Genomic DNA, 20,600 nt, shown 5'->3' with positions numbered 1-20,600 from the left:
CCACCCATCCCTCTCTCCATCCCTCCACTCATCCTTCCACCCATCCCTCTCTCCATCCCTCCACTCATCCATCCACCCATCCCTCTCTCCATCCCTCCACTCATCCATCCACCCATCCCTCTCTCCATCCCTCCACTCATCCATCCACCCATCCCTCTCTCCATCCCTCCACTCATCCATCCACCCATCCCTCTCTCCATCCCTCCACTCATCCTTCCACCCATCCCTCTCTCCATCCCTCCACTCATCCATCCACCCATCCCTCTCTCCATCCCTCCACTCATCCATCCACCCATCCCTCTCTCCATCCCTCCACTCATCCTTCCACCCATCCCTCTCTCCATCCCTCCACTCATCCATCCACCCATCCCTCTCTCCATCCCTCCACTCATCCATCCACCCATCCCTCTCTCCATCCCTCCACTCATCCTTCCACCCATCCCTCTCTCCATCCCTCCACTCATCCATCCACCCATCACTCTCTCCATCCCTCCACTCATCCTTCCACTCCTCCCTCCATCCCTCTGTCCCTCTCTCCATCCTTCCATCCTCCATCCTTCCATCCATCTCTCCATCCATCCCTCCATCCGTCTATCCCTCCCTCCATCCCTCCCTCCAACCCTCCACCCATTCTTCCATCCATCTCTCCTTCCCTCCGTCAATCCCTCCACTCCTCCACCCCTCCACCACCCATCCCTCCCACATCCTCTTTCCAGGAGGTTTTGTTCATGGGGGAAGGGAAAGTGAGTGTTTTGACTCTCCCCAGCATGACTGGGTGAAGGAGTTATTCTCATGTCCAAACCACATGAACACACACATTTTGCAAATTCCATTTGTAGCTACATCATGCAAATTCAGCTGTCACAATTTCCCGGGAAAGTATAGGTGTGGAAAAAGACCATCTGGCCCGCTGTGGACTCAGATTACGCACCACTGGGTTGTTGGGTGTGGGCTTTTTTACATTATGTTTAAAAAGGCACAATACAGACTTACACGGCTTGTTGTTTCAACGATCAAAATTAAGTCCAGGGCATGGATTGGACCCCAAACTGGTCTCTGCCATCTTATTGCCAAATGGCCCTTGTCTGGGCATCTCCTGGAGGCTGGTCCAGGACCTTGCTTGAGGCCCTCCCAAGAGGCGCTGTGAGCTCTGGGGCGCAAGCTGCTTAGGGCTCTCAGGAAGGACAAAGGGCCTCCAGGACTTACTCCATTTGTAGGCATGAAGCCAAGAAGTAGGGAATTGGGGGAGATTCCGGATTTCTGCAGCAGCCCTCATCAGGGCACTCATAGGCCGCCTCCACAAAGGACAGAGATGGGCATCCAGGCTGCAGCGGGAAGACAAGGGCCCCATGCAGGGGGGTTATGGGACCCGAGGGCTGACCCAGGGTGCCCGCTGCCACTGAACGTGCTTCTCGGCAGGCTCGGCTGTGACACTCTGGCCCAGAGCAAAGTCTGCCGGCCGTTCCTGACGTTCAGAGCTGCCCTTTGACCTGAGTGGGAGGCAGCCCTGCCCCAGGCCCCTCTGGCCCTCCTGCAGCCCTGCCCCCTCGAGGGAAAATAAGTCAGCACAGCCAAGGGGAGGTGCCTGCTAGACCGCACTGCAGACCACAGCGTAAGCGCTCCGAATCCTAGAACAGTCCCCATAAGACACCCTGTACCCATTAGCTGTCATCCCCAAAACGCTGCCTAGCCCAGACCCGGACATCTCGTATCAACGGAACCACAATGTGTGGCCCTTGGACCTGGAATCTCTCGCCCAGCAGAATGCCAAGGCTCCCCAAGCCACAGCAGGGGTCGGTCAGGGCTTCACGCCTCCCTGAAGCTGAGTACCCACTCCCTGTGAGCGGAATCCATTTTAATAATACACCTTATTTAATCCAATATGTCTGAAATATTATCACTTCAGCATGATCAACCTAAAAACGTATGAATGGGATATTTACATTCCCTTTTTCCTGCCAAAGTCTTCACGCTGCAGTGTGTGCCTGACCCCGGCCGCCTGCGTCAGCTCGGATGCCCCACCGTCCCCGGAAAGCTCGTCACAGAGAAAGCAGATGCGCTATCCAGCCATCTCGAATATACTTAAAAGTTTGCCAAAAACGAAATTGAGTAACAAATTGTAAGTGGATTACAATGACACACAAGCGAAAACCCAGCTCCTCAGTGGAGGAGCCCCAGTGAAGAGGAAGAGCTGCAGAAGCCACACGTGGCTCGTGGCCACATCGCGAGCAAGGGGCCTGTGGGGAGCCTGGCCCCGCTCCCCTGGCGGCGGACCCTGCAGGAGGCAGGAGTCTTCTGCTTTCTCCCCCGCGAGGTGGGGGTCGTGAGACGCCCTCGGGGGCTCTCCCTGTCAGCGCGTGCAAGGACTGGCCAGCATGGAGACTCTTGGAACCAGGCAGGTCTGGCCTGCCCCTGGGAGACTTGCCACAAAAGCCAAGCTCCAGCGCGTGTGCTAGGAGCTGAGGGGCGTGGCTGTGAGTCACACCTGCTCGAGGTTTGACCCCTTCCTCCCGGTCTCTGTTCCGCACCTGACCCCCACAGACCCCCCACCCCACCCCAGCGGGAGAGACCCTTCGAACCCGAGAGGCTTCCGGCTGCCCAAAACCCATCCCGTGCCCACACAAACACTTGCATCCTCGTGTGTGTAGCAGCACTGTCCCAATCACCGAAGGTGGACACAGCCCACTTGTCCATCGACCAGAGCGGCTAACACGTGCGTCGCACCCATACCATGGGATGTTGTTCAGCGACAACACGGACCAACTTCTAGAACCTCATGCTAGGTGAAAAAAGCCAGGCACCAAAGGTTACCTACGACAGGACTCCATCTGTATGAAGTGCCCTGAACCCCTAAATCTGTGGACAGGAACGAGCACGGCGGGCACTGAGGGCTGGGGGAGGGGACGGGGGTCGTGCGCAAGATGAGACGTTCTGGAGACGGCAGCGGGGACGTGCTCCATGCCCCTGCACTGCGCACTTACATGTTACACACAGTGGTGTGTTTACGTCATGCGTCCGGGGAGAGGAGAGGCGTCCTGGTGTGTGCAGCTACCGGAATGAAGCTGACGACATCGCGCTCCGCGGAAGAAGCCAGACACAAAAAGCCACGTGTGACGTGACTCCATGGACAGGAAATGTCCACAACGGACAAGTCCAGAGTGGGAGTGGGTCAGTGGTGGTCTGGGGCCACGGGGGAAATGCCAAGTGACTGCTCGTGGCTACAGGGTTTCTTGGAGGGGTGACAAAAATGTTCTAAAATTGATTGGCTGGGGTTGTTCAACTCCACGAGTGGACTAAAGCTATGACACTGTGCCCTTTAATGGGGTTTGCACAGAACCATGTCTCAATAACGCTATTATACTTCAAAACAAACAAAAACGCCCACTGCCTTCTGAGCACAGCCAGCCTCCTGGGCACGATTTTCAAGGCCCCCTGCCCCCATTATAGCCCCTCAGTCTAATGTGTGCCCCCCTCCTAGCCACCCCCCCAAACCCCAGCCCCAGACTTCATGTGCCCATAATTTTGAACTGCATGCCCCACCCCCGCCCCATCACTGAGCTGTCTCCAGCCGTGGGCCCACAGGAGCCTGGTCCACTCATGACATGTGAGCCTCCTAGAACTCATCTCCACCATCTCTTCCCTCAGGGACCATCTCCTGCCTCCTCAGCGCCCCTTCCATGCCCTGCTTGAATGCCCATCTGGGTGTGGGGTGGATTCTGGGCTCCCCTGCGCCTGGCTTGTGGGCTCACCCCCTTCACGCTCCTCCCAGTACCCAGCACAGTACCCGGCATGAATTCACTCCTTTATCCAACCACCCACCATCCACCCACCCACCATGCATCCATTCACCCACCCATCTACCTACCCATCTATCCATCCCCCCACCCACCCACCATCCACCCCCCCATCCCCCCACCCAGTCAGAAAACAGTTCCCGACTACCCACCCTGCATGTGCCTTGTCCCCAGTGGGAGCACGTAGCTGGCCCAGGATTAACACAGTCAGGAGGGAGGTCTCAGAAAGACCCACCTTCCCTCCTGCCTCTGGCCTGATGCCTCCTCTCTCCTCACCCTCCAGGGTCAAGACACAGGTCAAGTTTTCACTGTCCCTCCCATCTGGGCAGCCCATGACATCATGAACCATGCTCACCTCGGCTTCCAGGGCCCAGACCCTTGAATTTCTTTGTTGTTGCCCTCATGACAGGTCTTCACCCACAGCCGCAGGTGCCAGCCAGGGGGGCCCAGCTGTGCCTGGCTCCTCCCGCCATGGCCAGAGAGACACAACAGCCTCTCCGAGCCTGGGGCAGGAGTGGCCTGACAACTTCCTAGTCACCCCCACCTGCCTTTCATTTCAAGCAAAACAGACCCTGCTGTCTGCTGTGTTCCCCCAACGCCCGGGGCTTTCCTGCTCCCCGCCCCCACACCCATGCTTGGTGCCTGGAGGTGTCCCAGGAAGCAGACTCCAGCGTGCTATTAAGGACTGGCTCGCCCCAGCCATCTGGCAGGAGCCCCACTGCTGGCGCTGAGTGCTGCACTGAGAGTCCCTGGCACAGGGTGGCGATTGCTAGAACTTTCTCTAGTGGTGAACTGGAACGGGACAGACCCCTATGGGAAGAGAATGTCCTGGGGGTGCAGTAGCTCAGCTGCTCGAATGCTGGGGGACGGCAATGATCAGAGCCCTGGCCGTGGACGCAGGCGGCCGCGAATGTGCTGGAGGAAGTCGATGGACGGCCAAACAGGTCAGCCGCCCACTCAAGGCCACGTCAGAAAGCTGGGGCCGCGTTTCAAAGCATAGATAAGGAGGCTGTGAGCCCTGTAGCTGTAAGACAGAAAGAGAGGAGGGGCTCCAGGGAAGGCTGGGTCCAGGCGACAGGTCTCCATGTCAGGAGTGGGGCCTGATTGGGAAGACTGGGGCCAAGGGTCTCAGGGTAGGGGGCTAGGGCAACCCACTGCAAACTCACCCCCACCCCCAGGCTCCCTCTGGAACCTCTGGGCTGGCAGAAGTGGCCACACCCCAAGCTGAAGCCCAGCCTCTCCTATCTCCCGGGAGACTTCATACCTCAGCTTCCGTCAGACGGCATCCCGCATCCTCGGGCTAGCGGTCTGTGTCCTGTACTAAAATGCAGGAAGCTTAGTTTTTTATTTCCCTCCTTGAAAAGCCACTTTGGAAGTGTCACACACCATGGCCATTCACTGCTTTGGGGCACCGACCCTTGGTCCTCCAGAGCCTTTCACAGAGCTCGGCACTCCAGGTGACCACAGGAGACGGTTGACTTAGCTGCGTGGCCTCTTTTGTCCTGTTCCCTAAGACAAGCTCTATCTTCATTGCTTTCAGCCACAGCCTGACCAAATAACCGATTCTAGATCACCTTTATTTTTCCTGCACCGATTTCCATGTTAGGGTTTATAGTGGGCTGAACGGTGGACCCCCAAAAGATATGTCCACATCCAATCCCTGAAGCCCTTGACCTTGTTCAGAAAAGGGGTCTTTGAGTGCCGCCTGAGTGGCTCAGTCGGTTACCTATCCGACTCTTGGTTCTAGCTCACGTCATGATCTCAGGGTCATGAGATCGAGCCCCATGGTGGGCTCTGCACTGGGGGTGGAGCCTGCTTAAGATTCTTTCTCTCCCTCTGCCCCTCCCCTGCTCCCATTGGCTCTCTCTCTCTCTCTCTCTCTCTCTCTCTGTCTCCCTCTCTAAAAAAAAGGTGGGGGGAGGGATCTTTGCAGGTGTAATTAACCAAGAATCTTGACATGAGGAGATCATCCTGGATTAACTGGGCCTGAAATCCGGTGGCAAGTGTCCTTATTAGAGACTCAAAGGAGGGAGAGGCTGTGCGAAGGCTGAGGCAGCCATCGGGGTGAGGCAGCCACAGCCACGGAAAGGCGGAGCACGCTGGTGGCCACCAGAAGCCGGGAGAGAGGCGTGGAGTAGACGCTTTCCCCAGAGCTTCCAGACAGTGTGGGGCCCTGCCAGCAGCTGCGTTTTCTACTGGCCACATGTGGGAAATCTTGAGCCTCAAACACAGAATGAATGCAACTGGTTGAAAAATACTGAATATGCTGAAATTCATGAAGTCATATTGCTATTTAAAAAACAAAACAAAGCAAAAAAACCTGACTTTTAAAAATTCCCTTTGGAGGTTGGTAGAGCACCACCCCATTCTTCTGAAAACTGCCAGGTAAAGGGAAAGAAGGTGGCATTTATCCTGCTTTTCCCATATGTGCCACATTTCAGGATAGCCAAACAGTTGATAAAGAAAGTTCTTCCCTATGGAAGAGCTCCAGAAGTAAAGTTAGAATCAGAAAATCACCATTCTCCAACCATTATGAAATAACGGTCCTAAGCGATGATGCGTGGTGGCAGGATGCAACTATCCTGGGACCGCGTGACGGGGAAATCTGGAAGGGGCAGCCCAGGCTGCTGAGACCCCAAGCTCCCAGTCCATGTTAATATTGAAAGACAGGGGCACCTGGGAGGCTCAGTCGGTTAAGCGTCCGACTCTTGGTCTCAGCCCAGGTGTTGATCTCCGAGTAAGAAGTTCAAGCCCTGCGTTGGGCTCCATGCTGGGCACGCAGCCTATTTAAAAAGAGAGAGAGAGAGAGCGAGAGCCACACAGTATGTGCCCACCCACCCATGGAGGAACCTGGTCAAAATCTGAGCTTTAGGGGCGCCTGGGTGGCACAGCGGTTAAGTGTCTGCCTTCAGCTCAGGGTGTGATCCCGGCGTTCTGGGATCGAGTCCCACATCGGGCTCCTCCGTTATGAGCCTGCTTCTTCCTCTCCCACTCCCCCTGCTTGTGTTCCCTCTCTCGCTGGCTGTCTCTATCTCTGTCAAATAAATAAATAAAATCTTTAAAAAAAAAATCTGAGCTTTAGTCTAATCAAGGCTCCGGATCTAACCACCGGTTTTAGGAACACACAGAGGAGACAACACATGAGTGATACCGTGGGGATGCAATCAGCCAAATGCAGGACACGGATACGCCTACAGAGCGTGGGATCTGGTTCCTTCCACAGTTAGATGGCAAGGAGGTAAACACAGCAGCAAAGGCATTATGGAGGAAGAGAGACGTTAAGAGACACACAGCCAAATGCAGCCAAATGTTTGGATCGTGTCTCAAGCAAATGAAATACGTAATGGCATTTGTCGGCGCCCCCGGGAACTGCCAACACTGACCAAACGTCGGGTATTGACGAGCAGTGGCTACTGAAGATGTGATCTGTCGCTGTGGTGATGTATACAACGCCCGGCGTATTTGTAGGTGAAAGAATGTGATGTCTGGCCTTAGCTGGTGTCTGTTTCCTCACGATCTATAGTTAGCTTCCTTCGAAAAATCTTCTTCTGTGAGATGTGACATGCGGAAATATGCCCGCAGCAAATGTGCGGCTTACGGCAATGTGAGAATGGAAGGACGGAAGTCACCAGCACCGGGTCAAGAAACAGCGCTTCGGGGAGACCCCGTGGTCCTCAGCCTTTGCCCAGTGCTCTGCTCTCCCTGCCCCCAAGCTAGCGGCTACACGGACATCTGGGATCCTCACTCACTTTTTTTTTTTTGTACTTTTACCATCGAAATATGCACCCCTAAATGCTATAATTAGTGCTGCCTCTTTCTGAATGTTACATAAATGGAATCATTCAGTAGAGTGTTTGGGGGTGTGGGCTGGCTTCTTGCCCCCTCCATGGTTAGGCTTCTGGGATTCATTCGTGTGTTCGCATGGACTACGGTTCATTCATTGTCAGGGCTACATAGTACAGGACTCCTCCGTGTGCACATGCCACAACTTCTTTCCCCGTTTCCGAGCACGCGGACGCTGGACGGTTTCCAGCGTTAAGCTGTTAAGGCCCAGTGCTGCTGTACGATGCTCCCCCGTGGGTGGGTGCAGACGCATGTGGCTCCCCTGGGTGGGCCCCTGGGACCAGAAGGCTAGATCACAGTTCTGGGACCCCCAGAGGTCATGGGAAAGTATCTTCCAGAATTGTATCAGTGTGCACGGGCAGCGTGCCATCGCTGGCATGTGGACGGGGCAATCTTTTTTGCTTGCAGACCTTCCTGAGGATACGGGTGGTTTCACACTACGATCTTAATTTGGCTTTTTTCCTTTTTCTTTTTTTGAAAGATTTTATTTTTTAAGTCATCTGTCCACCCATCGTGGGGCTCAGAAGTCACACGCTAGTGCCCCTTTATTTGGATTTTCTTGATTACCTTTTTTTTTTTTTTTTACTGTTGGCTCATCTCCTTTTCTTATGAAATTGCAGGACTTCTGTCTATATCCTGGATGTGAGATGCGCACCGGTTTCTAAGTCAATGTCTGTCAGCCCCAAACCACCCTTTGCCACCAGCCTTGCATGCTGGGATGGCTTCACCTGCCACTTGGCGGGGCTCTGCCACCAGGTGCTGCTGGGAGGCTGCAAGCCCGCCTGTCTCTCGTCCCAGCAGAACCCCCGCCAGGCTTCTGCACCAGGCAGCAGCCGTGTCCACGGCGCCTGCGAGTCCAGTCGGCGGCTGCCAACCCCAGCAGGGCCAGGGTCCCGTGACTGTCCTTGGTGCAACACCTCCAGGTCCTCCTCGGAGGTCTGGGTCCAGGTCTGGGTCCAGGAGGCCCTGCCTCCAGCCCAGAGAAGCAGCACGCACCCAGCGGGGCCCCCTCCTCAGAGCTCCAAGAGGCCATCTCTATGCTGCTTTTTTTTTTTTTTTTTTTTTTTTTTGCATTTTTCTTTTCTTTCTTTGTCTTGTTTTCCTTATCCCAGCCTCTTCCCTCGGTTCCCTCAGCCCAGGAGGGCTGGCTGCGTCCTGTAGTCGCTGGCTCTATGGTGCTCGGGGGTCTAGGCTTCCAGGGCTGACGGTCTGGCTGGATGGTCAAGGAACGGAGAGAAACTTGTTGGGAGCTTGGTGACCAGGAGGTCTGGGGAAGAGACCGTGGACGGTGTCCTCAACAGGACGCAGACTATGAAGACGCCTGCGTCCCGGGTGGATGTCGTCAAGACCCATCCCCTGCAGAGGCAGCCCTCAATAATCAGACGGACACAGGGCCAGTTCTGTACAGGTCTGGGCCTCTTGCTCGATGGCCCGTGTGTGCAGTGATCATGGTGGGAGGCACGGAGGCGCGGCTCAGACCACTCCACCCACCTCCACCGCGGGAGCTGATCTGTCTACTGCCCCCGCGGGGGGCCTCACCTGCCAACAGCCAAGGCCAGCCAATGGCCCTCAAAATGGCGCCATTACACGGGCAGGTCAGCCAAGTGGTGGCACCCTTACTACACTGGTCTGGTCCATCATGGAGGGGACAGGAGTTCCTTCCATCTCACTGGAATAGATAAGGATTCTGGACTCAGACTGGCTTTCCCTGCCCTCCATCCTTCCCAGCAGGACTATCCCCAGAGCTGGGCAGCGCCTTGTTGACCATCATGGTTTCCCACACAACAGCGCTCCTGAGCAAGGAGCTCATTCTTGAACAAAAGAAGCCAAATGGTGGGCTCATGCCCATGGAATTCTCTGGTCTTACCTGTGCCCCCTCACCCAGAAGTGCCCACCTGATAGCGACTGGCCCATTGAGGACATGGTCAGAGCACCGCTTGGGGGTAACGCCATGGAAGTTTGAGGTCTTCGCTCACAGGTTCAAGTGAGTGTGTGCTTTGAACCAGAGACAGATACAGGGTGCTGTCTCCCCCACGGCCAGACTGCTGGTGTCCAGGACCCAAAGGGCACAAGGGGCAATGGCTCCTCTGACTTCTAATAATGCTTCACTGCGCTCTTTTTTTTTTTTTAAGATTTTCTTATTTATTTATTTGAGAGGGGGCAGACAGAGAGAGCAGGGGGAGGAGCAAAGGGAAAGGGACAAGCAGACTCTGCTGAGTGCAGAGCCCAACGTGGAGCTCGATCCCAGGACGCTGAGATCATGACCTGAGCCAAAATCAAGAGTCAGAGGCTTCATCGACCGCGCCCCCCAGGCGCCCCTCACAGTGTTCTTAATCCCACCGCCCACCTCCGAGCTCTGAAGCCTCAGGAGTCTCGGTTCTCTAGGGAGGAATAAGTCCACCAGGGAGCCCACAGTGGCTCCCTTGATTTAGAAGATGAAAGTCCCACCTGGAAATCTGGAGTTCCTCATACCACCACATCAAAACACTAAGAAACAGGTAGGGGTTTTCAGTCATCTCTACACCCAGCATGAGGCTCGACTTCCAACCCCAAGATCGAGTCTCTCACTCTTCCGACTGAGCCAGCCAGGTGCCCCAACACTAAGAAGCAGGTTACCTTACTGGCCGGGGTGATGGATCCCTCATACCAACAAGAAAGTGAGTCGTTGCTTCACACTGAGAGCAGGAAGAAGTAAGGCTCAAACCCGGGGGACTGTCTGAGGTGTGTTTTAGCATTTCTGCCACCCAAAGTAAAAGTTAATAGAAAGCTACCACGAAATAAATAAATGGGATCACTGAAGGTTCATGCCCTTCGGGAATGAAGGTATAAGTCCCCCCAGTAGTTAAAGAATCCTTGCCCAGCTGAGATGCTGCTGCGGGCAAGAAATCCTTGACGAGGACTGCATGGGAGTGAGCACGTGACAGCTCTCCACGGTCCCCCCTCCCAGCTGTTAAGCATGTATGTTTGTATCTCCTCATCCCCCTTATTATTTTCAGGAAGTGTTGTTGCATGTGAACTTTGCAATTTAGTTTCAGGGAGAAGCATATCCAGACAGAAGGAGACCGAAATTGGAAAATTCTGTTGGTACTTTCCATCGCTCTCCTCCAGCCAGGGAGAGGCCAGGCTGTCCCACTCCAGGATGAAAGAGAGTGGCATCTTCTTAGGCAGACATGGAGAGCTAGGTTTTGGGGTTTTGCTTCTGTCGTATGGAGTTCCAATATGCATAGAAATGTGTGTGTGGCAGCTGAATGAACGAAGGGCGGGGCTGTGCCCGTTCTGAAGTTTTGGCCTGTCACCCACAGCCTTTACGTTAACCATGATCTAAACATCCTTTACGCTCTGCTTTGTGATGCTCTGACCAGGACTCTGCGAACCTCATTTGTCCCTTTGCCAGCGTCTTCCTGGGAAGCTGTAGGAGGCAGACTGGAACTGGAGCGGGAGGCCGAGCTTGCTCCTTCCTCTCTGCTTCCTGCGGGCTTCCTGCTGTTGTGCACGCCCCCAGCAAAGATTCTTCACAGGTATTCTTGTTTTTTCTTTCCTGAAGCAGCTGCTGATTCCAGTCTGTGGTTTTCCCAACAAGCACAAAATCCACTGGATCAGGTTGCCGCCGCTCGGGGGCAGAAGTTGCCTGAAGTCCCTTCCCTGGGGTCTGGGCCCCCCGCTACTGGGGCTCTCCGTGCAGAGACACCAGCTCAAGCTGCTAGTGCCCCCTCCTCAAAAGTCTGAGTCTCAGCTCCATGCTGTCCCTCCTCCGTGTTCCTTTCAGTAATAGGACCCTCCTTTGCTCTGTCAGCTCTTGAGGTGGGAGTTGCTTCCTGCTGTTGCTGCTTCAGAGATACTTGAGATGTTTTTACTTGAGCTCGACAGTTACATAGTTAATAACCCTGTGCCTCGGAATGACCCGTTCTATTAACATCTCTCTGGTCAACTCATTGGTGGGATTTCTGTCTTGGAACTGGACGACCCAGTGTCCCTTATCAAGGACCTACGTATTGCAAAATTTCCTCTCATCTCTGACTTTCCTTTCCACCTATTGTTATTTTTTAATTCCAGTTAGTTAACGTTTTTTCCACTTTTAAAATAAACTTTTTAATATAGGAAAGGTTTAGATTCACAAAGCAATTGCAAAGATAGTTCAGAGTTTCCATATACCCCGTGTATACACCATATACGTGTTTATTTCCTACTTTATGCATTTGGAGCTCTCAGGTTCCCTCCAGGCATGATTTTAACTGCATCCCATGAGCTCTGACATCTTGTATTTTCATCATCATTCCACTAAAATACTTTAGAATGTGTATTGTGAGTTCCTCTTTGACCCATGAGAAATTTAGAAATATGTTTCTTGATGAAAAACATGCTTTCTTCTAGTTATCTTTTCATTGTTGTTTTATAGACCATTTTTCCTGGGACCGTATTTATGTTTGATTTGAATACTTTGAAATGTGTCGAAACTGACTTACCGCTGGCACATGGTCTGTTTCCTGAATGTTCTGCGCCCTTGGGCAGGACGCGCATTCGCCTGGCGAGGGGTGGGGGGGATGCGGGCGGGAGCTCTCAGTGTGGGTGCAAGATAGGCATTCGTGGTGCAGGTGCGCACCAGGGTGGGGGGGGCGCAGGTGGAACGCCCCATGGATGCCCTTCTTGACCACTTTCTTCATCAACGCTGCGGAAACCGTGAAATACACCCAGTAAGGGAGAGGCAGAGGCCAAGGGAGGGTATTATTGGTATGCCTGGAGGGGGTGCGGAATTCTCAGGGACAGCATGGGGACAGGGGAGTTCAAGACATAATTTTGAGAGAGCCCTAAGGGGACAGACTTGAATTATTTATTTTTAATTTTTATTTAAGTTTTAGTTAACAGCGTAATATTGGCTTCAGGAGTAGAATTCAGTGATCATCACTTACATACAACACCCGGTACTCATCACAAGTGCCCTCCTTAATACCCATCCCCCATCTAGCATCACCCCCACAATTATTTTTAAAAATGTATAGATTATCAGGAGTAAGAATGCGGACAGCACAGGCTACAGCATTGGCAAAAGTGCCCGAGCAGCAATACAAACTACTGTCAATAAAATGCTCGGACCAACAGTGACGGTGGCAGGACAGGGACACAGTCGCTCCCCCCCATTGGGATCGTTTGGCTGGCCTGCCCAGACTCTGCGCTCGGCTGGGCATGCCTGCGGCGCTGCCATGGAAACGCGGCCCCGAGGCCAACCGGCTTCGCCCCCGCTCCGAGCGCCCCGCCCCGCCCCGCGCCCCGCGCCCCGCCCGGCCGCCGGCCCGTCACCAAGGCCCCTCCGAGGCCCCTCCGCGCGGGCGACTGTGGCGCCGGCCTGCGACCGGGGCGGGTGACGGGGGCGGGAGGCGATGGAAGGGCGGGCGGGGTGGGTGGCGGTAGCGCGCCTGGCGATGGGGGTTACCGGTCACTCGGACGGGAGGCGATAGGGAGCAGGTGGTGATGGGGGGCGCGGGTGACTGGGGCGGGAGACGATGGGGGTGCGGGTGACTGGGGCGGTAGGCGATGGGGAGCAGGTGGTGATGGGGGGCCCGGGTGACCGGGGCGGGAGGCGATGGGGGGCGCTGGTGGGCAACGAGACATGTGGACAGGGTGACGAGGAGATCCTTGTCGTGAGATAGGTGGACCACCCAGGAGGCTGGGGAGGCAACCAGAGGTGCCCTGAAGGGCTCCTGGGCTCAGGCCGCTGGAGTTGGGGAGAAGCTGCGGCAGCCAGCAACGAGGGCGGGGCTGGGTGACCAGGGCACTGGCCATGCAGAAGAAAAATCTTGCGCAGCTAAGGAAGCATTGGGGGGGGGCGGTGCTAGCAGATGCTTCCCTGTTTGGTTTCCACCTGACATCCCTTTTCTGTCCAGCCCAGGGGCCTCCCAACTGCCTGGCGCAGAAAGAGGGCCTTGGTGGCTGGGTGAGCTCCCAGCCGCCTTCAGCACAGGCAGCCTGAGCGAACCCCCTCCCAGGCCCGGCGCTTGCTGGACCAGTCCCGAAACCGGTGCCGGCTCAGGTTCTTAGGCCTTCATTTCCCAGATCTAGACACTGGCGCTCCCACAGGCGGCTTCCCCAGTATCCCCGTTAGTTCATAAAGGCACTGGGAGGAGTCACAGGTCTGCCTCTTAAACGCAGGCTCATAGTCTGGGTCACCGGACAGCAACTGAAATCGTGACATGCGCCAGTAGCTTAGTTGGGGCTCTGATCCCAAAAGAGCTGAGATTGTGTGTCGTAAAACCTCCCCTTACTGCTGGGCTGTCTCCCCACACCTGACAGCATGTTCATTTCTTTGTAGCGTCCGCCTGGGCGAGAGCTGAGGACACAGAACTGAGACGACGCTGGCTCCATCAGAGCGGCCCGGCGGTGCTGGAAGCCGACCCAAGCACGGATCAGTGGAGGGCAGCTACGGGGACAGGGGTCGACATCTGTCTAGCTGTACGATGTCCTCTCATGCAGGGCACCAGATACATCGTTCCAAGTTAAGTGGGCTGAGCCGAGGTGTCGGAATCACAGTGGACGCCCGACCAGGCCCCCGCGGTGGGAGCCTCGTCCCTGGCGGCTGTACATCTGATCAGGTGCAGGCCAGGGCACCCCTGTGCTGCTCGCTGGCTCTTAGATGTCTTGACAGCGCTCCGAGGCTGCTCTCAAGTTCCCTCGCAATGCAGCACTCCTGAGGGCGTTGCCTACACGTGGCCTGAGTCTGTCCTTTTTACCACGGAGTTAAATAAGGAATCCTCAGACCCGACGACTGATCGGTGGTTGATGAGTGCCCATAGTGTAAAGCAGCGGGCGGCTGTCCACGCCCAGGACTGGCTCCGAGAGAACGGGTGCGCGGGCGCCCGGGGGCGGGGAGCTACTGGCCAGTGATGAGCGGCCGCGTGCCACTGGCAGAGAAAGCTCTGTCCGAAAGCTACGCCCGGCTGCGGTACCGGGACACGTCCTTGCTCATCTGGCAGCAGCAGCAGCAGCAGCTGGAATCGGGGCCCCCCGGGACCTACCTGAGCCGGAGCCGCAGCATGTGGTACTCGCAGTACGGAAACGACGCTATCCTGGTCCGGGACAGACACAAGCTCGGAGTCTCCCGGGACACGGGCCAGTCCAAGTTCTGCACAATCATGTAATCCTAGCAGAGCACCCCGGGCCTAGGCGCTGAACTGTGCGGACATCAGGCCACGCTTCCCTCAGTGAGTGGCCGTGGTGGCTTCCAGGCCTTACTGGGAGATTCTGGACGGTGAACAGGAAACCCAGCTGTGCTTCGGGAACCCAAGAACGCTCGTGGGGGCTCCCAAGCCCTCTCTGCTGTATCATGCGACCGGTGGACCTGGCTCCCGGGCCGGTTCCAGCCCTGCCAGCACTGGGGGCACAGCCCGGGCCGGGACACAGCTCGATCCTGCTTCTCTCTTAGGTTTCCAAGCAGACCAAGAGAGAGGGATGCCCTGGCTTCAGACAACCTTTTCAAAACTTTCTAGGTTGTTTCCAATATTGCCTTCTGCCTGGGAAAGAACGGGACAGATCTAGAAAAAGGCGAAGGAATCAGGGTCAGGTATGGCCAAGCATCGTGTGCGGGGCCAAGCAGGAGTCAGCGGCTGGCAGCAGCCTCGCAGCGGGGCCCTCGACGACGAGGAACGGGTACTGTGTGCAACTCGCCACAGTAGCTTCCACGTCAGATTCCATGGACTGGAGGGCGAGCTCATGAGAGCATCCAAAAACATTACGGAAACCACGAATCATTTTTAAGTTCGACATCAGCTGCTTACAGAGATTTCAGGCGGACAGTTTCTGTGAGGCATTTGCAAGGGATGTGCCGTCTGCTGTTACTGATGTCTGCGTGGCTATGCAAATGCAGGAATATCTTTTGTCAAAGCCGATTTTTCTAAATAAAAATGCTACGGGACACTCCTTTCTCCCTCACTTTTATCTGTGTGTTCATAATATCTTAACTTGGCTTGTTTGTTTCAACAACGGTTGAATCTAATGATTGCCACAAACCCAATCGCAGAAATGCACTAAGCAAAGCACGGGTGTCCTCCCCGGGCAGCCACCAGCAGCAGCTCCGTGTGAGCATGTGCAATCGTGCACGGTTCTAAAGGCACGGCGGGCACTGCACATCTTGTCCTGGGGGTTTCTTCTTGCCCAGATGTCCAGATGGACGTGTACGTCATGCTTTGCATGTCTGACTGGCAGCACTCCCGTGAGCCCACAACACGCTTCCCGTAGCCGCCCGGTACACAGCGTGTCCTGAGCTTCGTCAGACGTGCTTCTTTTGAGGGTGTGCAAGTTCATTAGCAAACATCCCAGAAGTGGAACTGCTGGGTCAGAGCACATTCCCCAAACGTCCAATGTCCAGCTGGAGGCCTGGTCCTTAGTGATGGATGCTCGGCTGGCCTGCTGCGTGGGTTGGGCGGTTGGAAGTCACATTTCCTGAATCTCCTCCCGGAGTTGAAGAGGGAAGCTTGCCCCATCTACACCGAGTCAGACCTGCCATAGGGCCTGTCCGTCCAGCAGCCCTGACACCGGGATCACCCAGCAGATCGTTGGCTCAACATCTCTGCAGCTCAATCTACGTCCTGCTTGGGAAGAAAGCAAACTGCAGACTCTTCTGGAACGCCTCTGTGCTGCATGCTGACGCACACCTCAGATTAGCCTGAGAACAGGTGGTGCTTAGTTTGACCCCAGGCATGGACAGCACCTGGGAAGACCAGCACTGGCCACGGCTGGTGTCTGCACAGGTGACCGACAGGCACTGGCCACTCATAGGACAGCGGGCGCTAAGCTGCTTAGAGTGTAGAAGCCACCATCTGCCAAAGGGAAGCCTGGGCGGCTGGTTTCCCTGGCCGGGGCTGGGGCCACCGAGGTGGACACAGCCCAGTCTCCGTCCTTGGGGAGGTCAACCTGGATGAGAGAGGGTAAGAGTCTGGACAAGAATGGCGCATGCACACTGAGGGGATGCTGGAAGGGTGCACCTGCTGACAGCCAGGACGGCTCTGCAAGGCCAGGCGCTAATAGCCATGACTGCTCAGAAAACTGCGTCAAAGTGCCTGTCTGCCATCCATTCCTTGCAGAAGCCTCTCTTCCGTGCCAGGCTCTGCGCTGCGTGCTGGAAAACTTCAGCAGATGGGCAACTGTGCCCGCAGGACAGCGTCGGCTGCCCGCCGTCCGGGAACCCCGCCCAGTGCGGCCAGAGCGCGGGGAGGCATCTGCCCAGAGAGGAGCAGCAGTGAGCGAGGACCACAGTGTGACCGAGGTCGTGCTTCTTGTTCTAGGGAACGGTTAGCGGAAAAGAAAGGCTACAGCGATGCCCCCCAAATCCCCATGGCCTCCTGCCCAGGCTGAGGACCACAGCTACTCCAACGGCTGCGCGTTCCAGGGTGCGAGCCAGCAGGAGCTCCCCGGCCCGGCTTGCAGCAGCGAGGGCAGCGGGCTGCCTTCGGAGAACCTGCACGCGCACACACGCGGGGCTGGGAGCCACCAGAAAGCACAGGCAAAGGCACGTAGAGGCACCTCTTTTTTTTCTTTTTTTGGTTTTATTATGAAAACAAAACAAATGCCCCAGGAGAAGGGTCCATGATTACCAGAAACATCAAAGAGTACTTTCTACCATTTTTATTCTGTTGTGTTGAGGCCAGCATTGCAATAAACAAGCTAAAACTACTTACATTGGACTCATTTTCAGTAACTGACATTTACAGGAATATACTAGAAACGGCACTAAAAAGTTTAAGAAAAGTTACGGTAAACTTGCATGCACATCATACAGAAAAGTAACATTTTAAATATAAAAAAGAAAAACTTCTGGAAGCGTTATGCCAGTATCGAGGAATGGGCTACACTGGGTGGAACGCATCCTTTCTCTGGGTGGTGTTTTTCCCAGAGGGCTGTCACAGACGTGGATGTCGCATAAGAACAAAAAGAGAAACAAAAAGAAAACATATCTTACAGTTTGTAAGCAAGATGACGGCGCCCAGCATGAGCAGGGGTCTCTGCCCCTGGGCCTCCGGGGCTCCCGGGAGACCCACCTCCTAACCACACGGTTCCTGCGCCCTCGAGAAGAGGCCGTGAGAAGCTGCCCTCAGGCTCTCCGTGCTACAACAGCCCTGCCTGTCCAGCTGCAGTCACCCCAACACAGAGACGTGGAGATGGCAAACACCCACAGGCTGACCTCGAGGGGGCCGAGGACGTTCCCCCAAACTCGGAAGAGAAACCGGCTTTCAAGTCTGCACAGAAAGCCTTAAGAAACCACAGCACCATCGAGCTACACTGCTCAGGATGGACGGCAGCCCTCTGCACCACGGCGGCCAGCAGCCTCCTCCCGGGGGACAGGGGAAAGGGGCAGAGATGTTCCAGAACCCACGTGTCCCACAGAGCCGGCGGATGGTGAAGTGCTCTGAAACGCTTCCACTGTACCGGACTCGAGGACCACGCGCCCCCTTAGCTAGCGGCTCACATGGGCCACGGGCTCCCACCATGCCCGCAGCTGGACAGGTGCTCCACGGGAGACCCCCCATGCCCCCCAGCCCCCTCTGCTGCACGTTGCCAGAGAGATCCTGTTTTAACACCATCCATCATGTCGTGTATTAAAGTCCTAGTTGAAATATTCCGTTACAGATCTGCTTAGAAAACACCTTTGAAACACAAGGGTAACTCTAAAAAATGGCAACTTGAAAAATCCACATATATCTTTTATTATAAACAAACCTTAATGAAAAGTTTAACAAACTGGCTCAAAACTCACCAAGCGTCAGAATCACCAGCAGTAAGAAACATGGTAACCCGCCACCCACCGCCTCACCAGTTCCACGTCCAGTAAGGGCATCCGTGGCCGTAAGGGCCGGTGGAAACTAAATCCATTTTAGGATTTGTAAAGACTGCCCCCCTACTCGGATACGGATGACCAGTCCCCCTGTCCGCCTGGAAACTCGCCACCAGACCAAAGGCCAGGCCACCCGCAGCCCCGCCCCCAGCACCCACCTCCAGGAAGTCCTCACAGGGAGGTCTGGGAGAACGCCCTGTCTCAGTCATTTCTGTGCTAACGGGAAAATGCTCGAGCAGGGAGCCTGGTGTGGTCTTCGGGGACGAACCCTCCTGCAGCCAGAGGCTCCTCCCGCCCCAGGAGAGCCCAGCCAGGCCCCTGCCCCTGCCCTCGGGGCTGGGAGGTGAGGGGCGCCCCATTGGGGGGCCTGGACGGCCGGCCCCGGGCACTCGAGGCCGAAGCCACAATGCTCCGAGCTCAGGCGGGCAGTGTGGGGCGTCCCTGCACTCAAAGGCCGCAGGGCAGCCTCTGGAAAAAACAAAACCAAAACATAACCTTCTGTTAAACTCTGTATATTATTATTATTTTTTTTTACAATAGAAAGTTAAAAATCAAGACTTAGATTTACTATACATTTTCTTCTCTCAGATTACAAAGTTTATATTATATAACTGGGGTTCCCTAAATTGATTTCTTGTAAAACAGTCCTAAAGAGACCAGAAGTGAGTACAAAAGAACGCAACACACAGAACGAAGACTGAGAGTGTGCTGCAGCCGGAAGTTGTCTATGCCTGTGCGACTCCAGATCCCACCCACGCACTCGGAGCACAGACACAGAGCCCCGCGGGGCAGGGCGGGGGCGGGGCGCGCACAGACGGGGTTGAGCACCGGCAAGGTGGCGGGACGCCAGCACCTGGAGGTCACAGTCCGCCATCGCAGCAGGGTCTGGGGCTCTCCTTCCAACCACTAAGGCCTGCGTTTCTGCTATTTTTTTTTAATGCATTTCTTTTGCAGTTTTGTTTTTCTTTTTTTAAAAAAAATGACCAATGATGTTAATAAATAAAGTGTTCATATATACACGAAACTGGGAGAAGGCTCCAGAGTGTGCGGCAGCGGCAGCTCACAAGTTGGGGACACACATTGGGCTGGACTTTCGTAGAAAATTGCTGAACCTTACAAAAAAGTCTCCTTTTGTTTTTTTGTGGTTTTTTGTTTTTTGTTTTTTTTTAATCTTTTTTTTTTTTTTTTAAGTTGAGGTAAAAGTTTCAGTGTATGGAAAGCTGCGCGTGGCACACGCGGCCCCCGTGTTCCCTCCCGGGAGCTCCCGACGCCCCTCCCTCCGCGCCCACCCCGCCTCGCCCCCACCCTCCCCCACGGAAGCCCGGACTGGAGCCCGCACCCCGCCCCCCCCACCCCGGCAGGCGCCCCCGCAGCAAGAGGTGACCCTGATGGGCCGCGGGGCTGAGCTCGGGGCGAAGGGCAGAGACAACAGCTGTTGGCAAAGCTGACAGCCCTCAGTACAGTACCATCTCAGAGAAACTTCCTTTCCAACAATTCTTTCTGGAGCTACAGACCAGGTTGGGCCTAAGAAAGGGGTTTTTGCAAGAAACTTCAGATCACATCTGACATGTTTTTCTACGGTCATCAGGTCAGCGTTTGAAGTTGCCATCTCCAAGCAACTGAACTCTGCTACGAAGAAAAGACTTTATGCGGGCTCACACCTTCCCATAAAGCCTCACGTACACACGAGAAAGATCTTTGACCTATTAAAGCAAAAACTGGAAGATACCATAACACTGAGTTAAAAAGAAAAGCTGCACACCGTGGAACGAAAGTAGTATATTAGCCGTGGAAGGGAACACTGCAGAGTTTCGGCGTGCGCGACGTCGCTTGTTTTGTTCTGTCTGTGAGTCCAGAGCTCACTCCGAGTCGCTGCTGTCCGAGCTGGATCCGCTGGAACTGCTGCTCCCGGACCCGGAGGAGCTGCTGCTGCTGAGCCGGGACGGCCCTCCCGAGGGCGCGGAGCCCGCTTTCTCTGAGGGAGACGCAGCAGGTGAGAGGCGCTCCCCCACGCACCCCACACACCCCTGCACTCGCCGCGCCAGCTTTTCCGGAACAGCCACCGGCTTCACGCCCACACGTCCCGAGCCTCAGCCCACCCATTTCCTCACCCCGTCGCTCCACCAGTACTAACAAATCTTTGC

At 55.3% G+C, this 20,600-nt stretch overlaps 2 protein-coding genes across 3 annotated transcripts in view; one reads left to right on the top strand and one right to left on the bottom strand.

Annotated features, from left to right (window-relative positions):
* The first annotated feature begins 12,891 nt into the window (after positions 1 to 12,891).
* BRD3OS (BRD3 opposite strand) lies at positions 12,892 to 15,545 on the top strand. The gene is made up of 2 exons (XM_045770996.2): positions 12,892 to 13,097; positions 13,942 to 15,545. The coding sequence occupies exon 2, from the start codon at positions 14,513 to 14,515 to the stop codon at positions 14,765 to 14,767; it is 255 nt and encodes an 84-aa protein (XP_045626952.1). The 5' UTR covers positions 12,892 to 13,097; positions 13,942 to 14,512; the 3' UTR covers positions 14,768 to 15,545.
* A 4,675-nt stretch (positions 15,546 to 20,220) lies between these two features.
* The window catches only part of BRD3 (bromodomain containing 3), a 31,930-nt gene continuing 31,550 nt past the window's right edge, over positions 20,221 to 20,600 (bottom strand). For both annotated transcript variants that reach the window (XM_045770992.2, XM_045770994.2), the window contains exon 12: positions 20,221 to 20,431. In XM_045770992.2, coding sequence (XP_045626948.1) covers positions 20,316 to 20,431 — 116 coding nt within the window. In that variant the 3' untranslated portion in view covers positions 20,221 to 20,315. The remainder of the gene's footprint in view (positions 20,432 to 20,600) is intronic.

This window comes from Ursus americanus, chromosome 18 (genome assembly GCF_024610735.1).
Source record: "Ursus americanus isolate L20-20 chromosome 18, mUrsAme1.1.p, whole genome shotgun sequence".
Taxonomy (NCBI): Eukaryota; Metazoa; Chordata; class Mammalia; order Carnivora; family Ursidae; genus Ursus; species Ursus americanus.
The sequence above is the reverse complement of the archived record's forward strand: the minus strand, read 5'-3'. Positions and strand labels throughout refer to the sequence as shown.